The following is a 26688-nucleotide window of genomic DNA, read 5'->3' on the forward strand; positions in this document are numbered from 1 at the left end:
CAATGGAATTTATAGGTATAGGAATAAACCCTTTCAAATATAGATTTTTGCTTTCGACCATATTTCAATTGTTAATACAATATAAAAAGGCCGCCACTACAAATAGTACTACACCTTTGATCGTGAAATATCGATTGCTTGTTGAACCATTTGAATTGCACAAAAATAGGATACTAAATATTCGAGGGTCCAAGAATAAAATTACAAATTTCGAAATATTGTTAGTTCTATTTTTATAATTAAAAAAATATTATTAATTTTTTATACAATTTTTTTAAAAAATATAAATTTTAAATCGTAAATCATTGATTTCTTATATATCTACAAATTTTATAATCTGTTTGATTTTAATTTTTGATAATTACATAATTTAATATTATTTTATTAATTTTATACAAGTTGAGTTAATATATTTAACCAAAAGAAATAGATAGAAAATCTATATAAGATTATAATTTTAAATATATACATAGATATTCTTAAATATAATTTTAAATAAATAATATTTTTATATTAATTTTATGTTTAATTAAATCAAATTTATATTAAAATATTAGTAAAAATAATAAAATATAGAATATTAATAAAAATTTATTTTAAAATATAATATAAATATTTTTTTATTGCACATGATGCATGAAAACTAGTGTTTTGAAATCCAACCCAGACCCGCGGTTGAACCAGTAAACCAGGTGACCCAGAAAAAAAAATCCGGTTTAGATTTTGTGAAAAACCCCAATATTTAGAAACCCGCAAAAATCTGCAAAAACCCAGTAAAATCCGATACCAGTTAAACCAATAAATAACTTTTATTTCTTTTTTTAGTTATGTTTTTAGATTATATTTTGTATTCTAAGTTTCCAATTAAGAAGTTAAGTGTTGACAAAAAAAGTTAGGTTTTCCCTTTTCAGTTTTGTATTTGTATTTTTTAGATTTTGACGAAGATTTCACTATGCCACCTGAAGAAAATGAAATGAACGATGGTAGAGAGAACCAAAATTAGTTGATATGATTTGGTGTTAGTTTATTTCCGTTATTGATAATTTATTACAATGATATTTTATTTTTGGTTTATTTTGTGTCTGAAGTTTAATTTATTATTCACATTAGATATTTAAATATTTGTAAATTTTATGTCTTGATTTTTTTAGATATCATAACTCCTACCTTATTAGAGAAACTTTTAAATAGTTTAAACTATATTTTGATATTTTGTATGTCAAATGAAAATAGAAATATAAAAATTAAAGTTAGGTATTTTCTAAATATTTTTAAACATAAAATATATACATATATCCACACTATTATTTTATGTTTTGAAAATTATTTAGAAAATATTAAATTTTAGTTTCTGTATTTTTATTTACATAGCTGATATATTATTATATAATAAAATTAATTCATTTATTAACTTGCGGTTTGTCCGCGGCCGACCCAATGATCCAGCAACCTAGCAAGTCATCCGGTTGAGTGTCCGGTTCTGATTTTAAAACATTGACGAACACACCTAGTGACACACTAAATTCCTAATACTATAATAATAAGTCCGGAGAAAACTTATTAGTATTATTTTTTTTTGTCAACGGAGAAAACTTATTATTAATCACATAAACTCAAACCAGTTTGGTCCTTGTTAGATAATAATTTTCTTGAAAAACTTGTAAAACTCAAACCCGGTTCGGTCTATACTTGTGGTTGGTTCATAACTAATTACTCAGGAGAAGTCACTAAAAATATTTTGCGTGTGTAACTTTTTTTAACATTAACTTCGATAAGAGAAAAAAAAAATATAAAAATGGAAAGAGTAGGGATGATGAACAACAACAGCAGCAACGGCCAATCACTGTGGCACTCCTCATCTCAATCCCCCAAAACTCCCACCACCATGCTCGATCGCGCTCTCTCCTCTCGCCGTCCTCACTCCGACGCCGATCTCTCCGACTCCGGCGAATCCGGCACCGACGAATCCAAGACCAAGCGCCCTCACGTCTACCTCCTCGCCTCCAATTTCGTCTCCCGGATCGGGCACCAGTGGCTGCCTTGCCTCATCGTCGCTCTCCTCTTCCTCGTCCTTCTCTTCCTCACCTCATTGGCTTTCCATTCGAGTAGCTTCGTCTGCGTCTCACGCTTCGATCCCGCCGCTCGGATCGGGTTCTTCGGTTTCGACGGGCTCGAATCGGACTTTGGAGCCCTAGGTGTTCCTTGGTGTAAGCACCTCCAGATCTCTCTTATCTGCGTTTGACAGATTGTGCATTGGTTGTTATGTGTATAGGAGTGTGGATCTTGCGTTGGCGAGATTTGATTTTACATAGTTAGCATGTGATCTTGCGTACTACTTGATTCATTGTGTTAAGTAATGTGAAATTCGATTTGGTGGCTGTGGTTAAGAGCAATTGATTGTTTAATCTCTGACTAGTAGTGGCTGTAGTTACGAGTTTAATTACTAGTAGTGGAACTAGTAGAGAAGAACCATTTATTACTATTTAATTACGAGTTTTAATATTGTGAGATATATCTATGTTGTTCTTCTTGATCTCTTTGTTGCTTTAGTGGAGGAGGTCTTTGAGGTTGTTATTGCAAGCCTGTATCAGTTACAGAATCATGGATTTGTCTAGTGAAACTAGTAGATAAGAACCATTCATTACTCTTACTACAGTTTAGATTTACTGGTTTTATCTTTTGAGATAGCTATGTTCTTGTTAAACTCTTAGAACAGTTTAATTGAATTGGTGCTTGTTATGGTATGGACGTATTTAAATCTTTTCCTTGGCAAAAGGCAGATCGAAACACGGAAAAGAAGTTGAGTGGACCTCCAAGGATTTACTCAAGGCTCTTGAAGAGTTTGTGCCCATATACGAGACGCGGCCAATAAAGAATAACATGCATGGGATGGGTTTTGATCACAGCTTTGGGCTATGGTTCATGGCGCGTTGGCTAAAGCCAGAGCTGATGATCGAGAGTGGCGCTTTTAAGGGGCATTCCACTTGGGTTATGCGGCAAGCGATGCCAGATACACCGATTATCTCACTGACGCCAAGACACCCCGAGAAGTACTTGAAGAAGGGACCTGCTTATGTGGATGGAAACTGCACGTACTTTGCTGGCAAAGATTTTGTTGATTTCGGAAGTGTGGATTGGAAGAATGTGTTGAAGAAACACGGAGTAAAAGATCTCAACCGTGTTCTTGTCTTCTTCGATGACCATCAGAATGAACTCAAAAGGTAGTTTTTCCTTTTTTTCTTCTCTTGCCCTTATTGCATAAGCGAAGGACTCACTGGTTTGATCTTCTGATATACTCCCATGAGTAGGATAAAGCAGGCCCTGAAGGCAGGTTTCCAACATCTCATTTTCGAGGATAACTACGATACAGGAACAGGGGATCACTATTCCCTTAGGCAGATATGTGATCAGTCATATATAAAAGGTGGGTTCTGTAAAGTTCACACATTTAGATACAAAAGTTTGGTTCTTTTTCCTTTCTCTCATATGATTCGTTTGTTTTTCTCCCTCCAGGAGGAGGTCACAGCTGTTTCAAAGACGGTGATGAAGCCAGGATCAGATCAAACAGAAAGAAGTTCTGGGAGAAAGCAGTTGATACAGAGGAACTCTGTGGACCAGGTGAAACATGGTGGGGAGTTAGAGGAGAAATGAGAGATGACTTTAACCACTCAAACACACAAATCTCATATAATCAGCATTTTCAAAACAGCAGATACGTTGAATCGATTCTTGATGTCTACTGGGAGCTACCTCCGGTTGCAGGACCTTCATTGACACATCAGTCGCGATACGACCCTGCTCGTTCGACACCACCGGTGGTAGCAGATGGGAGGCGCCGTTTGTTCCAAAGAATCGGCTTAGGTCGGCTGGATAAGTCTGTGTTCAATGGCTATACTCAAATGGTTTACCTTCAGATATCCAAACCCGGGTCATAGACATTTGTGTGATTCCTGCAAAAGAAGAGCCACTCCTTTTTTTCTTACATTCCCTAGCTTCTCTTACAAAGTTACAACTAGAACTTAAGTTTGTTACTACAGAGAGTCTATTCCACTGTGGTTTTCGTGTAAAAGTTTCTAGATCACGGTTGTTATATGATACCTGAGTTGGTTTAAATTTAAAATAGGCAAGAAAACTCTGTCCGGTTCTTTCAGTACCATTCTGTTTACTCTAAACCGGTAAAATGTTGACCAAACCGGAATAAAGACAATGTGTTATCTATTTTTTTTTTTTTTTACAGGAATATGTTATCTACTTATCTTCGTTGTTGTTTACTACTGGAAAATCTTATCGTCGTCATTGTGGTTGTGGGAACCATGGCAGAGAGATGGACGAACACGGCTCTACTCGTTATCGATATGCAGGTCTCTCTATGTGCTGACTCAGTATAGATTCTGTGTATGTGTGTTTCCTCGAAGGATTGAATTGTTTTGTCCTTGTGAGCAGAATGATTTCATAGAAGAAGGTTCTGTGACGCAAGTGAAAGGCGGAAAAGCCATAGTTCCTAATGTTATCAGAGTGGTCGAACTCGCTAGGCAGCGTGGCATACTAGTTGTTTGGGTATTTCTTCCTTTTATCTTTTGCTTGCTCTTTTGATGGCAATGACCTTTGTTGTTTGGGAAGGGTTTGTTGAGAGATTAATGGTCAAAACGTTGGTAAAAAAGAGCTTGTTAGTTTCTGCTTTGCTGGTTTTGTCTGAATCTAGGACAAAAGGTTCCTGCTTTGAGTGTTGAAGGTTAAGTTTTATACTCAAATTTCTAGAAACTGACGAATCATGACAAGGGAACGCTGTGGATTTGGTGTTTTTGTTTTCATAGGTTGTTAGAGAACACGATCCTCAAGGACGAGATGTTGAGATTTTCAGGCGTCATCACTACCGTTCTGAGAAAGTTGGACCGGTTGTTAAGGGAACCTTAGGTTCAAAGCTGGTAGATGGATTGAACATGAGAGAAGAAGAAGACTATAAGATAGTGAAGACCCGTTTCAGCGCGTTCTTCGGCACACATCTCCATTCGTTCCTTCAAACTTCAGGGATTACCAAGTTAGTCATCGCTGGTGAGTAATGTTTGAGAGTATAATAAGAGTCCCATCATCAATGCTTCTTCTCTTTACTCTCTTTTGTGTCTTCTTGCAGGTGTTCAAACGCCAAATTGTATCAGGCAAACGGTATTTGATGCAGTGGAACTGGATTATCCAGATGTAACTGTTATTGTAGATGCCACGGCTGCTGCAACACCAGAGATTCATACCGGTAATGATTTTCACTGTTGGTTGTTTTATCTTTGTGGTTTTAACAAATTTATCTTTTAGAAATTAGAATCATACAGAATTAGAACGATGGTTGTCACTATGTGACTAGCAAATGACAAAAACAAACAAAGACCTTACTTATCAGCAATCATGATATTTTGTATTTTCTTTGAAAAAAGCTAGTAGTTATGATAACATTGTCGTAACATGTTTTGGAACAGCGAATATTCTGGACATGAGGAACATCGGCGTCAAGACTCCTACGTTACACGAGTGGTCTGAAGAATTTGCATGATGGATTTTCGGATGACAATATATCATCCCTTCTTCTATCTTCTTCCACCTCTTTTTCTTGTCTTTTTATATATTTGTAATCGAAAGTCTGAATGAAAATAAAGCTGAAAACATTACACTTATTACCCCGCCTCTTTGAGTTTGGGAGCTGTAAACGATTTAGTGTATGTTTTAATAATAATAAAAATTAAGATAAATTTGAGCGTTTATGATTATGAATTTTTTTCGAAAATTGTAAGAATTGCAAACTAATGTTTCACCTTTTTGGAAAAAGAACTAATGTTTCACTTGGCTATTAACCATGATTAGTTTTACATATTATGTTATATTTTTTTGAAAACTACATATTATGATATATTCTAATAAATTAAAGAGAAAAAGACTAGGATAGCACCAAACTAAGTTTATGTTCCCAAAGTAGCACTCAAGGTTCAAAGTCACAAAAATAGGTTTCATTAAAGAGGTAAATATACACTTATACCCCTTGGGTTAATTAATCCAAACCTTAGGGTTTAGAGTTAAGGAGTGGGTTTTGGAATTAGGGTTTAAAATTTTATAAAAAATAAATACTAAAATAAAAAAATAAAAATTTTAAAAACAGTTTCAAAAAGTATTTTTAAATTATAAAAAGAAAATTTGAAAAAAAAAATTAAAAAAAAAAAATTTCGAAAAAAAAAATTATAAAAATTTCGAATCTAAAAACATATAATCTGAAACTATAAAAAAAAAAAATCTTTTTTTCATTTTTTTATTTTTATTTTATTTATTTTTATTTATTTTAGTTTGTTTATTTAATTTTAAACCAAGGGTATTAGGGATATTTTACCCTTTAATGAATGTCATTTTTGTGACTTTCTCCTTCTAGTGCTATTTTTGAGACATAAACTTCAAAAGGTGCTATTATTGACAATTGCCCTAAATTAAATCATGTATCCCTTTATAATGTGGAAAGTCATCATCGGATTAAAATTGTGAAAACTTTTTTATCAAAACATATCGTTTGCTAGAAAGTGATGATGCATTGAATCTGAAACAATAAGAGTTGTTATAAAACAATAATTGTTGCTTGAAGAAGAAAGAAACATGATTGATAATCTAAAGGAGATAAGAAAGGGAACGTGGAGAGAATAGAGGAATGGAGGGTAATGGTTTATCCTCACCTCATTGTCCTCTCTTTTCCCTTTATTGCTTTCGCATCTTCACTTTGTTATTTCCCTCTAATTGTGGGGTCATTCTTTCATCAATCACATTATATTCTGATTTTTCCACTTATCTAATAATACCCCAGTTTGATCTTTACTCATCTTAGTACACTCCATTACTCATTTTTCACCAACTCCTTGTAATTTCTAACATTGAAAACCAACAATATTTAGACACCTAAAGCTAGCCATCAAAAGAATAAAACTTTTTCATGTTATTGAGTTGTTAGTTGAGAGAGACTCAACAAACATTGATTATCAGCAGACATATTTTTCTTGTTTTTACACATACTTACGGAGGAGTGCATGTACCTGAAATAATGATGCCTGATTTATTGTTCTATGAATAAAAGAAAAGTAAAAAGTGAATACTAATGGAGTAGAAAAGCAAATACTTGAAGGGACGTATGTGATTAAAGAAAAATAAGGTAAAGAGGATTACGAGAGTGATGTAACACAGCTCATTTCATGATTACGAGGGACATTCTTTTGTGCAACCCTTAAAACAATGGGGTACTTTACGAGACAATCACCTCTTTCAATTTCCACTTTTTAAAAAAGGTTTTGATAAAATTGGAACTCAAAACATTTTAATTCCATTAATCAATAAATTGACATACAATTATGTCTTGTTAAATGAGACGACTAACTATCAGGTTTTATGAGTTTTTTTGGTGGGGGGGGGGGGGGGGGGGGGGGGGGGTGGGGGGGGGGTAATGTATATTCACCATAACAGTTTTGATAAATCAGTGTATAGAATGAGTGGAATACATATTTTCTTGTTTCTAAATGATGATTTAACGTTTGATTTTAAAATCTTGTATTCCGAGGATAGGATATAAAAGTGCAAATAAATGCCAAAAGAAATATTGCAATAGATTGATTTGACTCATGAAATGAAAGAGAGACTTGAAAAATCAAAAACAAATTGATAAACAACCCAACTACTAAACTTCAGTAGACACAAGGAGAAAAAGACAAGATAAATAGCGTGTTTGTAAATGGAGAATGGTTTTTGAACAGAGTAAAGAAGAAGAGAACATTGAATAAGAAATAGAGTAGGTAAGAAAATGAGCCTGACAAAATAATATATGTCTTTTCTTTTTGAAATTGAGGAGAAAAATCAAGTCTGAAACCTGACACAAACCTCAATAGACCTTTCCTTCTTGAAGTAAGAAATGGAGGAAAAAACTGAGAAGTTGGCGTGTAAGTCAAGCAATATTTGAATAATAATAATGTTTCAGACTACATATTCACTTTCTACAGTCTTCTTCTTTTGGATGTGTCCCAGAATTATCTTCTTCCACAATAGACATTCACTCTTTCACACCATTTTTATATATCGAAAATAACGAATTAAATAAATTAAAACATGTTCTGTAATGTTTTCACTCGTTATATTCGTCAAACTCTATGCATTATGTCATATGGACCATCCCTTTCGACCCTATTTTTGACAAGACCTTTTTAATTAACGTTGAAGACTGAATAGTGAAAAGAAAATATGTTAGTACTGTAAGTAGTTTAATCCACAGCGGTATGTATGAATGTTTTTTGTTTCTTGATTTTCATTTTATAAGTAAGTCTCTTGTCCCTATCATCCAAAGAAGCTTGCTAAACTTTCTTTAACTAGGTTAAAATAAACGTTTTTTTAAGTAACTTCTTTTTTTCATTGTCATCGAGGTTAGCAACTTTAACTATCAGAATATAACTAGTTATGATGATAAAATAACATAATGATGCAGTAGATTAATAAGTTTGTCAAAAAGGAGATTGCAGAGTATCCAACACCCACGTGCAAGGCAAATGACAATGTCACTCTCATCATTATGGCTTTTTGTTCACTTTTATAAAAAAATAGTCCCGATATTATAACTGTATAAGCATAACTTAAGAAAATATTTAGGGAAATTAATGTCTAGTCTAATTCCAGATTTTCTTTTAAAATTTCTAAATGCTAGTGTTTGGTCGAATTATTCGTGATCCGTCTAACAATTGACCAAAAGCTATTAAGGGTTGTGAAGAGTGATCTATTACTACGGTTTCTGTTTTGATTTTGACGGATGCAATGTCACATTAATAGTTGTTAGTATGTATGTGCCAACAGTTTTTTTCGTTTGACAATTATTAGTTAGTTCACTATATTGATTGGTTGCATTGGTGTGGCCATTAGAAAACAAGTTGAACTTTGTTTCCTCCATTCCGGTGCCAAACTTTGTTCGGAGTATCCAAGTTTTATAAAAATAAGATTGTTGAAAAATTTGAGTAAACTTAGATCTCAGAAAAAAAAAAGATTTGAGTAAACTATGCTTTCAATAGATTATGATTTTTCTTGGGGCGACTCTTTGGAGATGTTGACTTATTAGTGAGATGGAAAAAAGTGAAGCAAATGCTTTAAATATGATTGCACTTACTTTCATGATTCCATTTCTTTTGAAGTATAAAATAAAATTACCAAAAGTTGTTCGAAAAATAAAATAAGATAAATTTGCCGAAGTGACAATTTGTCAAGAAAAGAGGAAGAGAGACAACCAAAACAAAAGTTGTTAACCTCATGGGATGTCTTCGTAACTCAATTATTAATAAAAAAAATTTGATGAAATTCTAAATTTATTTATCATCGCAAAAAATATGTGTGCAATCCTATTTGTTTATAATATAAAAATGAGATCAAAATAGCAACCATTAAAAAACCGTGACTCAAACCACCTGCACATCAAGCCTTGTAACTTAGGCTTTAGAAAGTAGTCATTCCAATTCAAACTGATTATCTAGTCTTCCGATCAACTATTTTGATACAGTTTTGAACATTGTAATCGTTCATCTGATAAAAAAGGCTACATTCACAAATCACAACAACTGCTCTAAAACATAATATTACTTGTACGGAGAAATGAACTGTGGTCTATTTTCACGATTATACCCTATCGTTTTAAATTAATGCGAATACGGCATGGTCAAAGTCTTTTAGCCATCGCAAGTACTTCAAAGAATTATTTTCCTGAAGACTGAACAAACTACTAGACTAATATTGATTGTGATAGGCCATTAACTGCAGTCCGGTTCGTGTTCAACCGTCTATTATTTTATTTGACGTCAGTAACATAGAACATTGTTAGTAACATGTAAATTATACTGTTTCTTATGAAAAAAACTACATGAAAATGTGCACCCACCATTTATATAACTTTTCATATACATTTAAAATACGCACATTTTCCTAGCATTTATGTTTCAACTACAATTTAGCTTAGACTATTAAAATGACGTTTTTCCTACTGCTTTTTCTGTTGGTTCTGTTTCCAGTTTAATTGGATTTTCTAAGTATGAAACCACAATAAAAACTCCATTCTATTAATATACAAAAATTACGATAAATTGATATAATATCATTTTAATGTGTGGGTCCGATAATGATAAGAGTAGATTATTTTATTTAATTAAACCTTGAGAAATCTATATTTAAATAGCGCCCATTTATTATTGCCCACTCGTCGCAGAAACAGAGATTCCTCGCTGTCTGAACTGAAAAATAAGATCGCATTAACTCAAAGCTCTCACAAAGACAAAGATCTTCTTCTTCTTATTCCTCTTTTCTCATTCAACTGAAAGGTAACAATGGAGAACCCTCCGGATCAAACAGAGTCAAAGGAGATGATGCTTCCACCCAGAACCAGAAGACCAAAGGGCGGACTTATCACTATGCCCTTCATCATTGGTAAACTACATCTCTCTAATTTGTCAGCGCAAATCTTTAAGTTACTCTGCTTTCTTGATGGATTCTAACTCTTCTTGTTGTTCTTGATGGATTAAGCAAACGAGGGGTTTGAGAAAGTGGCGAGCTACGGATTACTACAGAACATGATACTTTACCTGATGAGTGATTACGGTTTAGGAGTTGTGAAAGGACAAACCGTGTTGTTCATGTGGGTTGCTGCTACTAACTTCATGCCTCTCGTTGGAGCTTTTCTCTCAGATTCGTATTTGGGTCGCTTTCTCACCATCGCCATTGCCTCTCTCTCCAGTTTCCTGGTAAACTTTATTTTTTCTTATTAATCTCGCATAACCAGTTCATGCTTCTTCTCCGGTTTACTCTGAAAAAGTCCTCCGGTTTACTCCCGACAGTTAGTTCGTTGACATTAATAAGTTACTAACCACTTAGCTTTCGGTTTGGAAAATGGTTTGTCTTTTATTTGTATACGGTTTCTTGTACATACCGGAGAGGAATTTAAGGTTGGTTTTCACTAAAATTGGAAATCGTAACCCGGGATTTTCTGATTTAGATTGATTTGGGTGAAAGGAAAAATTATTTTTTCACAACAAAGAGAATTCAATAAAAATCTAACAATCATAGAATTAAGGGCCTGGAAGTAAATGGTACGAGGTTTTTAAAGTTGTTTTTTCCTATTTATTAAAAATCTCAGTAGGGTGATTTTTTGTCAAATAATTTATACTATTATATTTTTACTAAATGTATATCTTATTTTCTTCCATTTCCTCAAACATTAATAGCTGTTTATTTGCTTAAGCATAAAACTCTTAGGGTCATGTACTATATAGTCTGTGGTAATAAACACGTACAGTAAAATTTCTATTTTAAGAGTTATGATTAAGCTTTGTAGAAGAAGCCTCTTTCCATTAAGAGTCAAAACTTTCACATGTTGCATGTGCAACCCTGAAACTGCTGTCCAATTAATGAAAACTAAAGCACTTTATTTATTTTATATCTGTTTTCATAATAAAATATATCAAAGTCGGTAAAAAAAATTAAATACAAAAGCCAGGTATTCTGAATTGTCCATGTGATTATATAACAACATGTCTTAAAAAATCATAAAGTATTAAATATCATTATTATCAAATATTATTTTAGTCTTTAAAAATCTGGTTACTTACCTTGTTGTTGTGGCCTTTCTCTGGCAAGTAGTGATTGTGAGTGACCACACTACTCAATCTCTATTAAGAAAAATACATTTCTAAATATGAATTTATAAACTATTTGTTTAAATGAATTTCATTATTTATAATCCATATAAGCTGTATTTCTGACTATGAATTTAAAAGCTGACGTGGACCTACTTAGGCCACACAATTTAAGGATTTGACATTAGTTTTGGCAATCATAGAAGCGTTGGACAGAAAGTTAATATCGACTGGTGACCCATGTTTTTGTACTATCTTGTCCTATTATTAATGATCATACTTTAACCTCACCCACTTGAAAAAACCTTATCGATAACTATATCGTGACATCAATTTGATTTTGCAATCATTCATCTCGATCAATCATTTTCCGTTGAGAACAAAATGTTTTGGTTTGAATATGACAACTGACGTATAGATCTGATCCTAATATTCGGATTCTTGTTCTTGGAAGTATATGTTCTGTAAATATATCTACAAAATTTTACGAAAGATTCAAACACAAAATTTCTATTAATGTTGTCCTGCAAAGAATAGTAAATAGGTCAAAATATTAATAATGCTAATCGCATTTACACTAATTATTTATGTATTTTAGTACTTGATTATATAAAGTATCTTAAAATTTATGTTCCTAATGAGTTGTCAATATTAAACGTTACAGGGGATGGTGCTTCTATGGCTAACGGCGATGTTGCCACAAGTGAAGCCATCACCGTGCATAGCATCAGCCGGAACCAACTGCAGTTCCCCAGCAGCCACATCTTCTCAACTGGCTCTTTTGTATTCCGCATTTGCACTTATATCGATCGGATCAGGTGGAATCAGGCCGTGTTCTTTAGCCTTTGGTGCTGACCAGTTGGATAACAAAGAGAATCCCAAGAACGAGAGAGTTCTTGAGAGTTTCTTTGGTTGGTACTACGCTTCTTCATCGGTTGCTGTCTTGATCGCTTTCACTGTCATTGTCTACATTCAAGATCATCTAGGATGGAGAATAGGGTTTGGTATACCAGCTATTCTCATGCTACTCGCGAGTATAGTGTTTGTTTTCGCGTCTCCTCTCTATGTTAAACGCAGTGTGACCAAGAGCCTGTTCACTGGTTTGGCTCAAGCGGCTGTTGCAGCTTACGTGAACAGGAAGTTAATGTTACCGGGTCAGAGTGACTCCTATGGTTGTTATCACCACTTGAAAGATTCTGAACTCAAAGCTCCAAGTGACAAATTGAGGTAAATTAAAATATACTTCATATATGTTCCTCGTTTTCTAAATGATGCATATTTTGTGTTCACGCATATTTAAAAACATATTAAAAATCGATTATAAATTCATCATTTTCTGTGTTTAGTTATTTTTCACAAGTTTAAACAATGGTATTTGAATAAATACCATTATTTTAACTTTTTTAAAAAATTACTATTATTATCTAATAAAATGTAAAACATATTTTTTTAAAAATAAATTTTTATTTTAAAACATTTATATTTTATAAACAGAGGGAGTATATATATGGATTTGGTTTCTTTACTTTTGACAAGTTGTTACAAATGATTAGGTTTCTGAACAAGGCTTGTGTCATAAGAAACCGCGACGAAGACATTGGTTCTGATGGTTTGGCCTTAAACCCATGGAGGCTCTGCACAACAGACCAAGTTGAGGAACTCAAGGCTTTGGTCAAGGTGATACCGGTTTGGTCCACAGGGATAATGATGTCAATAAACGTGAGCCAGAACTCGTTTCAGCTGCTGCAAGCTAACTCAATGGATAGACGTTTGAGCAACGATTCAACCTTCAAAATCCCAGCTGGATCTTTTGGCATGTTCACAATCATAGCCCTAATCTCATGGGTGGTTCTCTACGACCGTGCCATCCTCCCATTAGCTTCCAAGATCCGAGGTAGACCGGTTAGGATCAACGTCAAGATCCGAATGGGGTTAGGACTGTTCATATCATTCCTAGCAATGGCTGTTTCCGCAACTGTTGAGCATTACAGAAGGCGAACCGCGATAAGCCAAGGACTCAGAGACAACGCAACTGCCACAGTCAACATCTCAGCCATGTGGCTTGTACCACAGTATGTCCTACACGGTTTAGCAGAGGCCTTAACCGGGATAGGGCAGACAGAGTTTTTCTACACCGAGTTTCCTAAAAGCATGTCGAGCATCGCAGCTGCGCTGTTTGGTCTAGGAATGGCAGTGGCTAATATATTGGCTAGTGTGATACTCAATGTGGTTAAGAATAGCTCGAAGAAAGGTGGAGTGAGCTGGATTGAAGATAATATCAACAAGGGTCATTATGATTATTACTATTGGGTTTTGGCGATCATGAGCTTCGTTAATGTTATCTATTACGTGGCGTGTAGCTGGTCGTATGGTCCGACGGTTGATCAGGTGAGGAATGATAAGGTTAATGGCGTGGGAGAGGAGGAACAAGAAGAAGTTGTTAAGATAAACTAAATATTTTTGTTTAGTTTCTTTTCTCATGATTCGTGGTGTGTGGTTATATAATCTTTTATATATTTGTATGTATGTAATTAGATTTATTATATATAGTTTTTATGGATTTTGGATTTAGGAAGTAGAGGATTATATATTAGTAGGTGTGCTGATTATTATTCTTCTTCTTACAGAAGCCATTGTTGGTGTGTGTGTGATATTTTGATTAAAGATAATCAAAATGTTCAAAATGGTAATTTTATGTTATGAATGATTTTTAATTTTAGAAATTCAAAGCTTATATTTTGTCAAAAAAAAAAATAGAAAATCAAAGGTTTCTAATACTAGAACCATTGTGTTTGATTTTGACTTTGAGTGGAGCCATCTACAAACTTTTTGGCTATGATTTCTCCATATCAATCTCTTTTAACCTCAATCACAGCTGATTTTGGCCCTACACTGGTTCCCTCTACTCTTTGCTTTTCTACCTCTACCTTTGCTTGCAGTTTGTTCCCTTTAAAAACATTTTTTCTTCATGATGATGAGCAGTAACAGAGGAAATAAAATTAAGATTTACTTTCCAAATAGTTGGTCTTGGTTCTTGACCTTGTTAAGTCAACCAGATGATATAGAAAATATTATTTTATGCATCTATGTATTACAATCAAAGAACAAGATGCAAACAGAGAGAGGGAGAGAGATCCATGGTTGTCTGAGAATTTACTCTTGATGATCCAGAGATTTCTTTAGCTCTTTCTTGTTTACCTAAACCACATTAGAAGAATATGAGAATCGATTTTTACACCAAACAATCACCTTCAGTAAAAAGCCTCTTTTATTACCTTTCCCATGGCGTTGCGGGGTAAGCTCTCCCATATTATCAAACGTGTTGGCAGCTGAAAAAAGACAAAGGATATTATCAGCAAGATGGTGAATAATTTCACAGACTATGTTTGTGTTTCGTCTGGTCAAGGTTACCTTGTAAGGAGCAAGCTTGTCTTTAGCCCAACCGCAGAGTTCTTCTAAGGTCATCACAGGTTTTGACTCATCTTCTCTTTTCCTCTTTGCTCCAGCCTCAGCTACAATTATCGCTGTAACCGCTTCCCCATAATCGTTGTCTGGTAACCCCAACACACAACATTCTGCAACCGTAGGGTGCTGGCAGGCAGAACACACAAACCAGATATTTCAGTTTACAATTTACTTAGTTAAGAGCTTGTGACATCTTCAGTGACCCAAAAGTAAACTCAAGTTGATGTTAGTGTTACCTCGAGTAGGGTAGATTCGATTTCTAAGGCAGACAACTTGTATCCTCCAACCTTCATTATATCAGCGCTAGTACCTAATACACACCAGAGAAAGAGAACATATCAAGAGATGGAACACAAAGCCACTAATAAATTGTGTTTGGATGTAGTTTATGGTTTCTGCTTACGTCCTAGAATCACGAAATATCCATCTTCATCCACTCTACCAGCATCTCCCGTCTTGAAGTATCCATCTTCCGTGAATGATTCTTTAGTCACTTCTGGAAGATTCCAGTACTCCTTGAACAAAGATGGGCTCTTTACGCAAATCTCGCCCACTCCATCAGCATCATTCTTATCTTGTACAATCTTAGCCTATAATGTTTACAGACATTCTTTTTATTGTCAGCATCACAGCTTCGTATCTGAATATTAGTACTGTGTGGCATTAGTTAAAAGAAGGAAGATCTTACTCACCTCCACACCGGGAAGCGGTTTGCCTACAGTTCCTGCTTTCCGTTCACCCCGTAACGGGTTTGATATTGCCATTACAAACTATGAATGTTGAACAGAACTACTAAGAACAAGTTTCTTAAAAGGTATTTGTGTATTCCGGGGAACAATGACATAAAGGTAACTAAAAGAGACAGGAGAATCTACTTACCTCAGTCATGCCATATCGTTCCAAAAGACGATGGCCTGTGATACTTTCCCACTGATGCATCACCGGTCTAGGAAGAGCAGATGAGCCAGACATCTGAAAAATATATTTCATCAGCAAACATGTTAGCACTACGTGCACCAGAATTTGAAGACGGAATAGCCAAGGATATAAATGATATTAATTAAGCTGGATTTGTGCTTCTAAGACATTTGGTTGCTTACCATTAGGCGAAGCTTCTGCGCAGCAAAGGCGCTAGACTCTTTCGTTTCTTGATCCATTGCTTCGTAACCTTGTATCAACCGAGTATACATGGTTGGAACCTGTATATCACAACGTTTCACTTTTACCAATTAAATCTCTCTCTCAAACTCAATCTCTCTTAAAATAAAACGAGAAATATCTTAGGGCGCCAGACAAAAAATAAGAAACTGGTCGAATCAGCCACAAGACTATCATTATGTTACATAATATTATTGAGAAATTTGGCTCTGAAAACTTCAACCAACAGTATAAACCTATAATAAACTTCCTATATCAGATTCAAGAAAGGGCTCACGCAACATGAGTTTCTAGAGGCAGGGACATGCTAAAGCTTGAAATGGTAGTGCTAAAGGAAGCAAAGACACAAAAGACTTACGCCAGTAAAGACAGTTATGGGGTTATCGGTTTTGTCATCATTCACCGGATATGATTCACGCCATCTGCGCCAGATTCCACTAACACTAAATTTGGGCAAAAACTCAACCTTCAAGGAGGAATGTAAACATCAGTAACCAGCCTTGAGAAGTTATTTTGGAATAGCTAAAGCGAAACATATATGGATATATAAATTACCGAAGATCGCGCGTAAAGAGGAGCAAATAAAGCGTTAAAAAGGCCATGAACATGATGTAGTGGGAGGCAGTGGAGAAAGTGATCAGCAGATGTGTACTCCCAAGCTTCAGTTAGCATTCTAACCTGCACCATTTACAAGCTTCTAAGTTACATCATCATTTTTCCCTTACCCACTGGAGAGACAGAGGAATACATCTAATGCTCTCAGAAGAGATCACACTTGCTAATGCATGTTTTGAGTGGATTTAAACATGACGTTAGCTGCATGTGGAGGTTGAATATATATACCTGGGAATTTATGCTTTTGTGAGTATGGACAACCCCTTTTGGTTTACCAGTTGTACCACTAGTGTAGACGATCAATGCTGGATCATCTGTTAAAACAAACACTGATGTGATTGGAATGGACAGACTAATAATTGACTGAATGTATGGTGGCAGAATTTAAAAGAGCAGGCTTTATATATAGTTCATGAACTCCAGTATATTCAAAATCTTACCTAGAAGCTTTCCGTCTTCTTCAAAACTGTCATCTTGAAACTGATTGCGTGTAACAGTTTCCGAAGTTGAGTTAAGAACAGAAGGAATCAGATGAAATCGAGCGTCACTCTTTGCTGCTATAGTTTTCATAGTTTCACTATGGTCCTCCGTGCTCAATAACACAGATATGTCCTAGCCACCAAAGAAAACAAGATTATATTTTTTTTTTCTGAAGATTGTGATAAAGCCGATCATCCCTATACTAAGGACTACAACTAGCAGGAAGGGTCAAAATCTCAAGGAAAATATACAAAGCATTTAAAAGCAAAAGGAAAAAAAGGAAGGCAAATAGATTTTCAATATACCGAGTTATTCATGACATATAAGAGTTCAGCCTCAGGATAGCTGAGCGCAAGTGGAACTGCGACGCCACCACTAAACCAAGTCCCAAGGACTCCAGCAACAAACTCAGCTGAAGGTTTCGCCACAATCCCAACTCTAGCTCCTTTAAGACTACCAAACCCTTCATACTTCTTACTCTCACCTCCCTACAGAAAATGTAGAAAACAGAAAACCTGTTAAAGAGCCTTTGTCAAGAGCAGAAACTACGCTAGATACAGTTTCAAACCATACATTTGTGGTATCCTCGCGGCAGAACAGTTTAGATATTGTCAAGGCAGAGGATGTAAGCTGGCCATAAGAGTAACTCTTCTCATCGGCTTTAATCGCTATCCTATCACAGGCGTTTGACCCTTCTGACAAAACCGCTTTAAACACTTCCATGAGGGAACCAGACTGTGTACCTGCATCAATTGATTACATAGATGATCAGATCATTTAAGGTTATACCAAAAGCACAGATCTTTAAGACATATTTAAAATAAACATATTGTTGAGTTTCGAAGGGTGATCAACGTTATATACCGGAAAGCACGGATCTTTAAGACATTTCGTCGAACAGGTAACATGCGTTTAAGAGAATTTAAAACAAACAAAAGAACAGCCAGATCATATGAAAAGAAAACTTACAGAAGAGATGGTTTGGTCGGAAGAATCGAAACCCAGGATTCAGACACGAAGTAGGTGGCTGTGATCGAGGAAGACGACGACGACGACGATAGGACAGAATTGGGGAGTTGTGGAGCCGAGAGTTAATAATGTAAGAGAAGTAGTTGAAACTCTTTAAAGTAGCTGTCATTTTGTAGGTTTGCAGTAATATGTGTTGTTGTTGTTCGTTAAAAATAAAACGTTGAAAATTTTCGATCAAAGATTTTGGCTTTTTTTGTTTTGTTTTGTTCGTATTCGTTGTGTCAAACAACGTAGCCGCTCATGTTGGGTAGGTTGCAATCGCGCAAAAAAATTAAAAAGCCTTATTTCGTTTTCGGAATCATCAAAATCGCGACTGGAAACGTTGGTGACGCGTCTGGCTTCTCCAAGTTTTCGACAAGTGGAAATTCGGCACGTGCATGTATCTGCGATGGAAAATAATGTGGAAAGTGACAAAAGCGTTTATGGTTTTTGTTTTCGCTGTCGTTTTATCTCTTGGGAATTTGGTAATCCTCCTATATATCAAACGAGGAGTCACTTAATTGAATTTTGTTTTGCTGTAAATCATTAAAAAAGTTTAAGAAAATTGTTATAATTTGATTAATTGAAAATATTCAATTTTTAATTATTTTAATTAGATCTAAAATAAATAGTAAATTTAAAACTAATTAATATCACTTACAAAATAGTTTAAATTATATTACAAATAATAATTTATGGTAATTAATTGTTAAAATTATAGAAAATATAATAATGTTTGAATAATTATTTTATATTTATACTACCTAAAATAATTAGCAGAACATAATTTATAGAAATCGATATAATGATTTCATATGATTATATAAAACATTATATTCGTATATAAAAAATTATAATAATTATTAATTTCTTATAATGCTCATATATGCCTTATAAGCCATTTATAAAAAAAATTAAAACATTTATAAGATCTATCATGGCTTACAAAATTATTTCATCTTAATTTTAAATGATTTAAATGAGTTTATAAAATATTTATAAAAAAATAAAAATTCTCCTATATATTAAATGAGAAGTCACTTTAGTGAGTTTTGCTTACATTTCGATCATTTGTGTAGTCTTAAAAAAATTGTTATTATTTGCTTGGTCGATAAATTTTAATTTTTTCTCTTTTAATTTATATTTAAAATAAAAAATTAATTCTATAACCAATTAATATCACTTGCAAAATAATCTAAATTATATTGCAAATAATGATTTATGAAACTAATTGTTGAAATTATATAAAGAATAATAATGTTTGATTAATTATTTTTTATATTTATAAACTAAATAATATAATGAACGAAACTTTTATAATTTTTAATTATTTTAATTAGATATAAAATAAATGCTAAGTCTAAACTAATTATTATCACTTGCCAAATAACCTAAATGATATTAAAAATAAGAATAATGATAGCTAATTTTGAAAGTTATAGAAATTGTAATAATGTTTGATCGATTATTTTTATATTTATATATAATAAAATATTGAATAGAAAACAATTTATAAAAATTGATATAATGATTTCATATTCATATAAAAATATAGTCGTATCTATAATACTAACAAATCTCTTACAATGTTCATATATGCTTTTAAATCATTAAGCTTTGAAGATTGGACGGATTATATTTAATGAACCATGAGAGAACTTTGATTTAATTTTTGTTTTTTCGCATTTTGAGTCAAATAATATAGTGAATAAGGTAATGTTATGATTGAAAAGAATAATGTTATGATTGAAAAGAATTCTAAGATAATTTTTTGGTTTATTGGTTGTATGTTTTGTATTACTAATTAGAGAGAGAAGTAAATATTTGGCAAAAAAAATATGTAAAATATAGTTAGGATAACATTAGCAAAGATTAATAAAAAGAACGAAATGATAATAATAAAAATAAGAAAAAACAGAGGAAGATGCATAATATGTGTCGGTGAAGTTAATGTGATAATTACATATATAAATTCATAAGCATTTGTTATTACTAAATATTCCTCAGTTATTCTTACATCAAATTTATAGAAACTTTACGATTAATTTTCAAACTATTTGACGTTAAAAATTATATTTTTAATATTTCAAACTATATGATATTATATACGTAATATATATTTTTATACAATATTTATATATACGAATTCGCGAGCAAAACCACCTAGTTAGTAATTACTATTGATTACTGATTAGTGGTCAAGCACCCTGCCACTTGTCTTTTTATTTATCAGAAAATTTCAGCTCCAATGTTCTCAATATTTTCAATCGTGGTAAGTAGCTAACATCTTACGCACATTGATGCCTTCAATCACTGTTATCCACCCAGTCTAACTTCGATTTAGAAAAATTCTACAAAAAAATAGTTTTCATTTAGCTATGATATTATTTGACTGAATTTAAAGTTATGTAAGACTTTTAAAATGAGAAATAAATCTTGGATGCGTTCCAAAAAAAGATTAATATTGGATATGTAGTTTGACATACCATGACGTGTTTATTTAGGTGATAAAAAGGTTATGGCTAGAACTACCGCCAAATAGATTCGATTCTCGTTAGAAGAAATTATTTACTGGATTTCCGGCAAAAAAGTGAATGATCTATGATTTGTATGGGTGTAGTCTAATGCTGCACCAGAACATAAAATCTTCTCGAAAGGTATGAGAAGCGTGGTCAGCCTCGGCTGACTGTATGAATTATGCTTCTTAATGTTTTGTTCTATTTTGTGTCAAACGTATAAGACTGATTCTCACCATAGTCAGATGAATCATTTCGTTTTAACTTTCAAATTTTAAAGGATTATTGTAGATAGGTTTGATGACCCTCAAATTGTGAAACTTTTGTTTTGTCCATGAAATTTTAGAGCCGGCCATAGACATAAGTACAAATCATTACTGAATTGTAATTACTCATGAAGCAAATACTACCGCTCAAGAAATCTTAAACAAGAAACTGACAAATCGAAACCACAATAAACACACATTAATAATGGACTGAAAATATCAAATACCTAAATTTGATACTCCAGGATTATGTTAAGCTACCAAATCGATAGAGATATGATGAAAGGATCACACTGATCGAACACTAAGCCATTTAAAATAAATAAATAAAATACAAAGCTCTCTCTCTCTCTCACTCCCACATAGCAACTTCCATGAACCCATCTTCAGTTGCACATCCTCTAAACATCCCATTACAGTTAAAACCACAAACCACCTCTCCTTTATTCGACACAGCAATAAGTCCAGCGAACCCTTCGTCCAGTCGATGCTTGATAACATAATCAACCGCTTCTTGAAGCCCAACACCTTTATACTCCATTACAGCCGACACGTCACGCGCTAGCGTCGACCTTATGATAGCTTCTCCTTCTCCTGTACACGACACACCACAAAGCTCAGACGCATACGTACCGGCTCCTATCAACGGCGAGTCTCCTATCCTTCCCATCATCTTGTTCATCAGACCACCCGTTGATGTTCCCGCAGCACAACGTCCTTCTCTGTCAACCACCACGCATCCCACTGTCTCCGGCGCATAAATGCTGATCGGAAGACCATTCATCACTATAGGACTGTCGGTTACGGCTGCACCGGCGCATCCTAGCGGGATACGGTAATCAAACTGTAAATAAAAAACAAGAAAAACACAGACCACACGATTAAAAACGTGCGGTGAATAAATGAACGGTGGAGATTGAGTCAAACCGTATATTACCAAGATGGAGTTGGCTTCTTTTGCCAGCTTGAGCATCCCCACGTTGTCGTCCGTGACAAAGTAATCGTTGTCCACAATTTCAACTCCCTATAAACCGAACGATTCCGGTTAAGCGATAAAATTTTAACCGAGTGGTTAAGAATAAAAACCGGAGGGGTAAATAGTAAAATAAAATAAAACCTGTTTGCGAGCGAACTCCTCCGCGCCTGAGAAGGCTAGGTAAGAGTGGGGAGATTTGTCCATGACGAGACGAGCGAGAGAAATAGGGTTCTTCACGGTGGTTATCCCCGAAACGGCGCCGCATCGTCTCTTCGTACCGTCCATAATGCTTGCTTCCATCTCCACCGTTCCTTGTTCCGTCAAAGCAGATCCACGGCCTGAGTTAAACAGAGGATCCGTCTCTAATTCTCTAATCTGCATGCGTCAATCGTTTAGACCAAAATAAATGTAATAATAAAATATTGAGACAAGAGAACTACGTACGACGAGCTCAACGACGTCAATGGCGGAGACGTTGGAACGTAAAGCTGCTATGCCGAGGTTAAGACAGCGAGTTAAAAGCTGTTTCGCCTGTTCTTGTCTCTCTACGGGAAGATTTGGGTCGATTCCTGCGCCACCGTGTACTGCGATTGCCCATCTACCCATTATTTTTATCTCTTTTCTTTCTCTTAATGTCTCTCTCTTTGTGTTTCAGAATGTATCACACAGTTTGATTGATTAAACTAAATTTGATGGTAGAAAGAGAGAGACGCATGGGATCCTTTATATAGGCCCTAACGCGGAAAGGATGACCCACATTTAAGAGAGTGGCGTCAGCATCTGCTCATTGTATTTATCAGTTTACGTTTTTAATTGTTAAATAATCTTTTTTTAATTGCGTCCATCTGGTTCTTAATTTTCTCCGTATCTCTTATTTTGTTTGTAAATTTTTCAAAAAGGAAATTTCGTTTAAAAAAATTCATTTATTTTATGTCAATTATTTACTTTTAATCAAACAAAATTAACCACCAAAAATATAAGAGTAGATACTATGAAAACAAGAAAAAAATCTTCATAAAGAACTATAAAAACAAGAATAGTTTAATTTTATGACATAACTCGTAGTAATATTATTAACAAAAGTTGTCCTCGGAACTTGAATTCTTAAAGCTGGATTCCACACCAGTTACATTTGTTACATGCATGAAGAGAGCCAAGGCTATTGGAAGAAAAAAAACAATGTTAGATCATATAATTATTAAATTTTAATATTTAAATATGATTTAAAAATATTTAAATTATTTTAAATATTAAATTATTTTTGAACAAATTAACTTATTAAAAAAAGTGTTCTTTAAAGCGTTAAAGTAGCTTATATTATTACATTTTATAACACTATCTAGTTTAAAATTTAATATTGTATATTAACAAAGTCTTTTTTTTAATACTAAATTTTGGAAGATCATGGACCGGTTGTACTGACCACCCTCCACACTTAGACCATAACTATCGCAGGGATTTTGAGGGTTTTTTTTTAAAAAAAATATGTGAGCCCCATTAAACCATAAAAACTAGTCCCAAAAATCATGAAATAAAGTTCGATTTTGAAGGGGTTTTTGGACTGTTCACGGGTCTCATCAACATGTGACGGTTCACTATTAGCTTATTTTTTAATTTTTTTTAGACAAAAAAAATTTCTTAAAAACCAGAAAAATAGTTTTACCGTTAATCATGCTCTCAGCCGGCACTGTATCCATTTTTAGTATTATTTTCATTTTGTCTTATTATTCTAAGTATCTTTTTGGTCTAAATGTTAATATATTCTACAGTTACAAAAAAAAAAATGTTAATATATTCTACGTACGTGCTGAACATGGATCGATATTTAATACTAAAATCTGTCAATAACAAACTCTCACACAAGTTGTGAAATATTTGTTTTTTGAAACTCCAACCTGGCACGCAATTTCCCAATTTGTTTGAACAACAGCCTTTCTTCACCCGTGTTTCCGTATGTTTATCGTCAATGTTATGTTAATCAACGTCAAACCCTCGTAGCTCAAGATTATGTGTAAAGTCTATCTTGTCGATTATTTAGGTCCAACTCGACAGGTTTATCAGAAAACTTAGTGTTATAACAAAACTATAACGTAATCGTACGTAGCGTATGTATCATAATCTTTACGCTAAGATGTATTAAATCTTTCCTTTTCCAGCGTATATACTGTTATACAGATGCATCAAAACGTTCACTCTAACGTCACGAACCGAAATATTTTGGTATTTTTCTGTCCTTATATACATATACAAACCTTATTTGGAAATATAATAATCTCTATAAATAGTGTTTCATATTCATGGTAGGCATGAGAAAAAGTTGATGGCACTATATTTTAGTAACCCTCGTGGTTTACTATATTACATATATTCACTTGAGTTATCCCAGGGTTTAAGGTTTAGAGTATATGATTTAAGGTTTAAGAATTAGGATTTAGGGTTTAATTTTTTGTTGATAACGTTAAAAATATTTTTTTTTTTAAATTCTTTTTCTGTAACTACTATGTTTTTTTTTACTTTAAAAAAAAACATAATATAATTTGACAATATTTTGTTTTCTTTTTAAAAGATATCAAATTTAAAATAATGAAATCCTATTAGTTGATGAACCCAAGAGTAACTTTTTGTTATGTTCAAATTGCATGATCACGACGAAACAAAAATGTTTTATAAAACCTCATTTAGAAGCATCATATACATTTGCATAGGAACTATACTTTACATAAACCAAATTTGTAAGGAAAAAATGAAGACTATATGTTTATTTTACTAAGATTTTATAAATTGTTTTTTTTTTTTGCTAAAGGAAATGGTTAAACCTGGATCTATTAAAGACACATACCTAACCCCGGATAGAAGATGCAGTCCACAGACTCCCGAATATTCAAATGGACCGTAAGCAATGGGCTATATCCGCGTGGCCACATATGGAACTAATAATTTCGCACTATCTCTGACTTGGATCATCAGAGAAATTCCTCTTCTAATGGAAACCACTAGACCACCACAATGTAGTTAATGATTTTATAAATAGTTGAAAGTTATATTCATTGTACACGACAAAAAATGACATTGTATATCATTAATTAATATTTAATACTGAACATCACTAAAATAAAATAAAGGGCATGCAAGTGTTGGTTAAATGTGAAGATGGAGTTGGAAAGTAGATGTTGCACGCACTTGCTGGCAATTAGCAGGATCATAGTATGCATAGAGGAATGGTTATTTACCTCAGGATTCGTGTCTAATTTGTTGGTGGCTAGTCACATTTCTCTTCTCTCTCTCTCCACAGGTTTGGAATCTCCGTGATTTTGGTAAAAAAAAAAGGGTTTGGAATCTCCGTGATTTTCTATTTCATGTGTGAAAGGACAGAGCCTAGTGGCTTGAGTTGTGGATTCCAATAGATTCCGTCACGTGACAAACTCCAATTAGAAGACGTCTCTACTCTTCCCTCTTTTGTTTGCCTCTCCCATGTCTTAGGGTCAATTCAATTAGATTCCCCACTCTCGTGGGATCTTGTCCTCTCATTCATGTTTTGAAGATCCCACCTCTGTCGTCTATATTATGTGATTTACTGCAAAATGATTAAAAGTATTCTGAAAATAAAGAACAAAATCACAACCATTGTTTATCAGCAGAAATATCTACTAGATACGGCATGAAAATGATATAGTTAAGTGCATCAATAGTTGAATGATTATAAGGAAAAAACATAACTTAAAAGTTATTTATTTGTATTTTCATTTACATCGATGCTGCTGAGTCCGAGGATTTGAACCGCGAAAGTCTTCAGACACAAGGACGTCTCTTACTATTCGGCCACCATAAATCAAGTGGAAGTTAATAATACGTTGTCTATTCAAATTAAAAAAATAGATTTTAGAGTTGTTTTCAGATGAAATATATATTTTTGATGGTGATGCAAAAGGCGATTGTCTTCTTTCTATTTTCCACTCAATAGTTATGATCAATTTGATCAGACTTTCAATGATTAAGTGTTTTTTATTCTTCTCTTTTCTGAAAGAAACTTTTATTTACAGCAGATTGAAGGTTAGTCTCTCTTCTTTTCAAAACGATGTTTCAGTTTCTAACATGTATGTTATGGCCATAATCGATGAAAAGATAATCAAGCAAATTGTGTCGATTTTCTGACTCAAGTGATTTGTTATGAAAAAAACATCCACCTATAAAATCCGTCATGGATTCGAGATGCAGAAAAAGATCTAGAGAGTAAAGCAAAAAGTTTAGAGAGTAAAGCAAGAAGTTTGATGTCCAGTAATGAATTTTCCATAACTTATATTTTGATACAATGCTAAAATCATCGATCACATTATGGACGAGACGACAACATCAATATAAAAATTTAGTCTCTTTGTTGTATGGCGATATTCGTTCAAAATTGGTCTTTTCAATCTTTATTTCTTACGGTTGAATCAATATATTAGATTCTGAACCAAAGAATATGTATAGATCTAAACCGGATTAAAACCAATATAATACAAAAAAAAATTGATGTTTCTAATGCGACAAAGATTTAA

General features: G+C 33.7%; 5 protein-coding genes across 5 annotated transcripts; 3 read left to right on the forward strand and 2 right to left on the reverse strand.

The window, feature by feature from the left end:
- Positions 1–1768: 1768 nt before the first annotated feature.
- LOC106452222 lies at positions 1769–4153 on the forward strand. The gene is made up of 4 exons (XM_013894280.3): positions 1769–2207; positions 2777–3221; positions 3309–3424; positions 3514–4153. Exons 1-4 carry the CDS (start codon positions 1796–1798, stop codon positions 3933–3935), a joined length of 1395 nt encoding a protein of 464 aa, XP_013749734.2. The 5' UTR covers positions 1769–1795; the 3' UTR covers positions 3936–4153.
- Positions 4154–4232: 79 nt separating this feature from the next.
- On the forward strand, positions 4233–5748 carry LOC106452223 (probable inactive nicotinamidase At3g16190). Its single transcript, XM_013894281.3, has 5 exons — positions 4233–4361; positions 4444–4557; positions 4815–5052; positions 5132–5248; positions 5469–5748. The coding sequence occupies exons 1-5, from the start codon at positions 4242–4244 to the stop codon at positions 5540–5542; spliced, it is 663 nt and encodes a 220-aa protein (XP_013749735.2). The 5' UTR covers positions 4233–4241; the 3' UTR covers positions 5543–5748.
- A 4452-nt stretch (positions 5749–10200) lies between these two features.
- Positions 10201–14226, forward strand: LOC106452225 (protein NRT1/ PTR FAMILY 1.1). The gene is made up of 4 exons (XM_013894283.3): positions 10201–10461; positions 10558–10775; positions 12331–12893; positions 13220–14226. Exons 1-4 carry the CDS (start codon positions 10362–10364, stop codon positions 14118–14120), a joined length of 1782 nt encoding a protein of 593 aa, XP_013749737.1. The 5' UTR covers positions 10201–10361; the 3' UTR covers positions 14121–14226.
- A 422-nt stretch (positions 14227–14648) lies between these two features.
- Positions 14649–18653, reverse strand: LOC106452226 (malonate--CoA ligase). Its single transcript, XM_048779776.1, has 15 exons — positions 18354–18653; positions 17958–18127; positions 17690–17872; positions 17345–17516; positions 17133–17218; positions 16845–16967; positions 16648–16755; positions 16232–16330; positions 16011–16103; positions 15824–15901; positions 15535–15721; positions 15368–15441; positions 15078–15257; positions 14942–14995; positions 14649–14864 (listed from the first exon to the last, which is right to left on the reverse strand). Exons 1-15 carry the CDS (start codon positions 18520–18522, stop codon positions 14820–14822), a joined length of 1821 nt encoding a protein of 606 aa, XP_048635733.1. The 5' UTR covers positions 18523–18653; the 3' UTR covers positions 14649–14819.
- A 2618-nt stretch (positions 18654–21271) lies between these two features.
- On the reverse strand, positions 21272–22854 carry LOC106452227 (probable isoaspartyl peptidase/L-asparaginase 2). The gene is made up of 4 exons (XM_048779777.1): positions 22595–22854; positions 22292–22525; positions 22112–22198; positions 21272–22018 (listed from the first exon to the last, which is right to left on the reverse strand). The coding sequence occupies exons 1-4, from the start codon at positions 22754–22756 to the stop codon at positions 21527–21529; spliced, it is 975 nt and encodes a 324-aa protein (XP_048635734.1). The 5' UTR covers positions 22757–22854; the 3' UTR covers positions 21272–21526.
- Positions 22855–26688: the final 3834 nt, after the last annotated feature.

This window comes from Brassica napus, chromosome A5 (genome assembly GCF_020379485.1).
Source record: "Brassica napus cultivar Da-Ae chromosome A5, Da-Ae, whole genome shotgun sequence".
NCBI classification, from domain to species: domain Eukaryota; kingdom Viridiplantae; phylum Streptophyta; class Magnoliopsida; order Brassicales; family Brassicaceae; genus Brassica; species Brassica napus.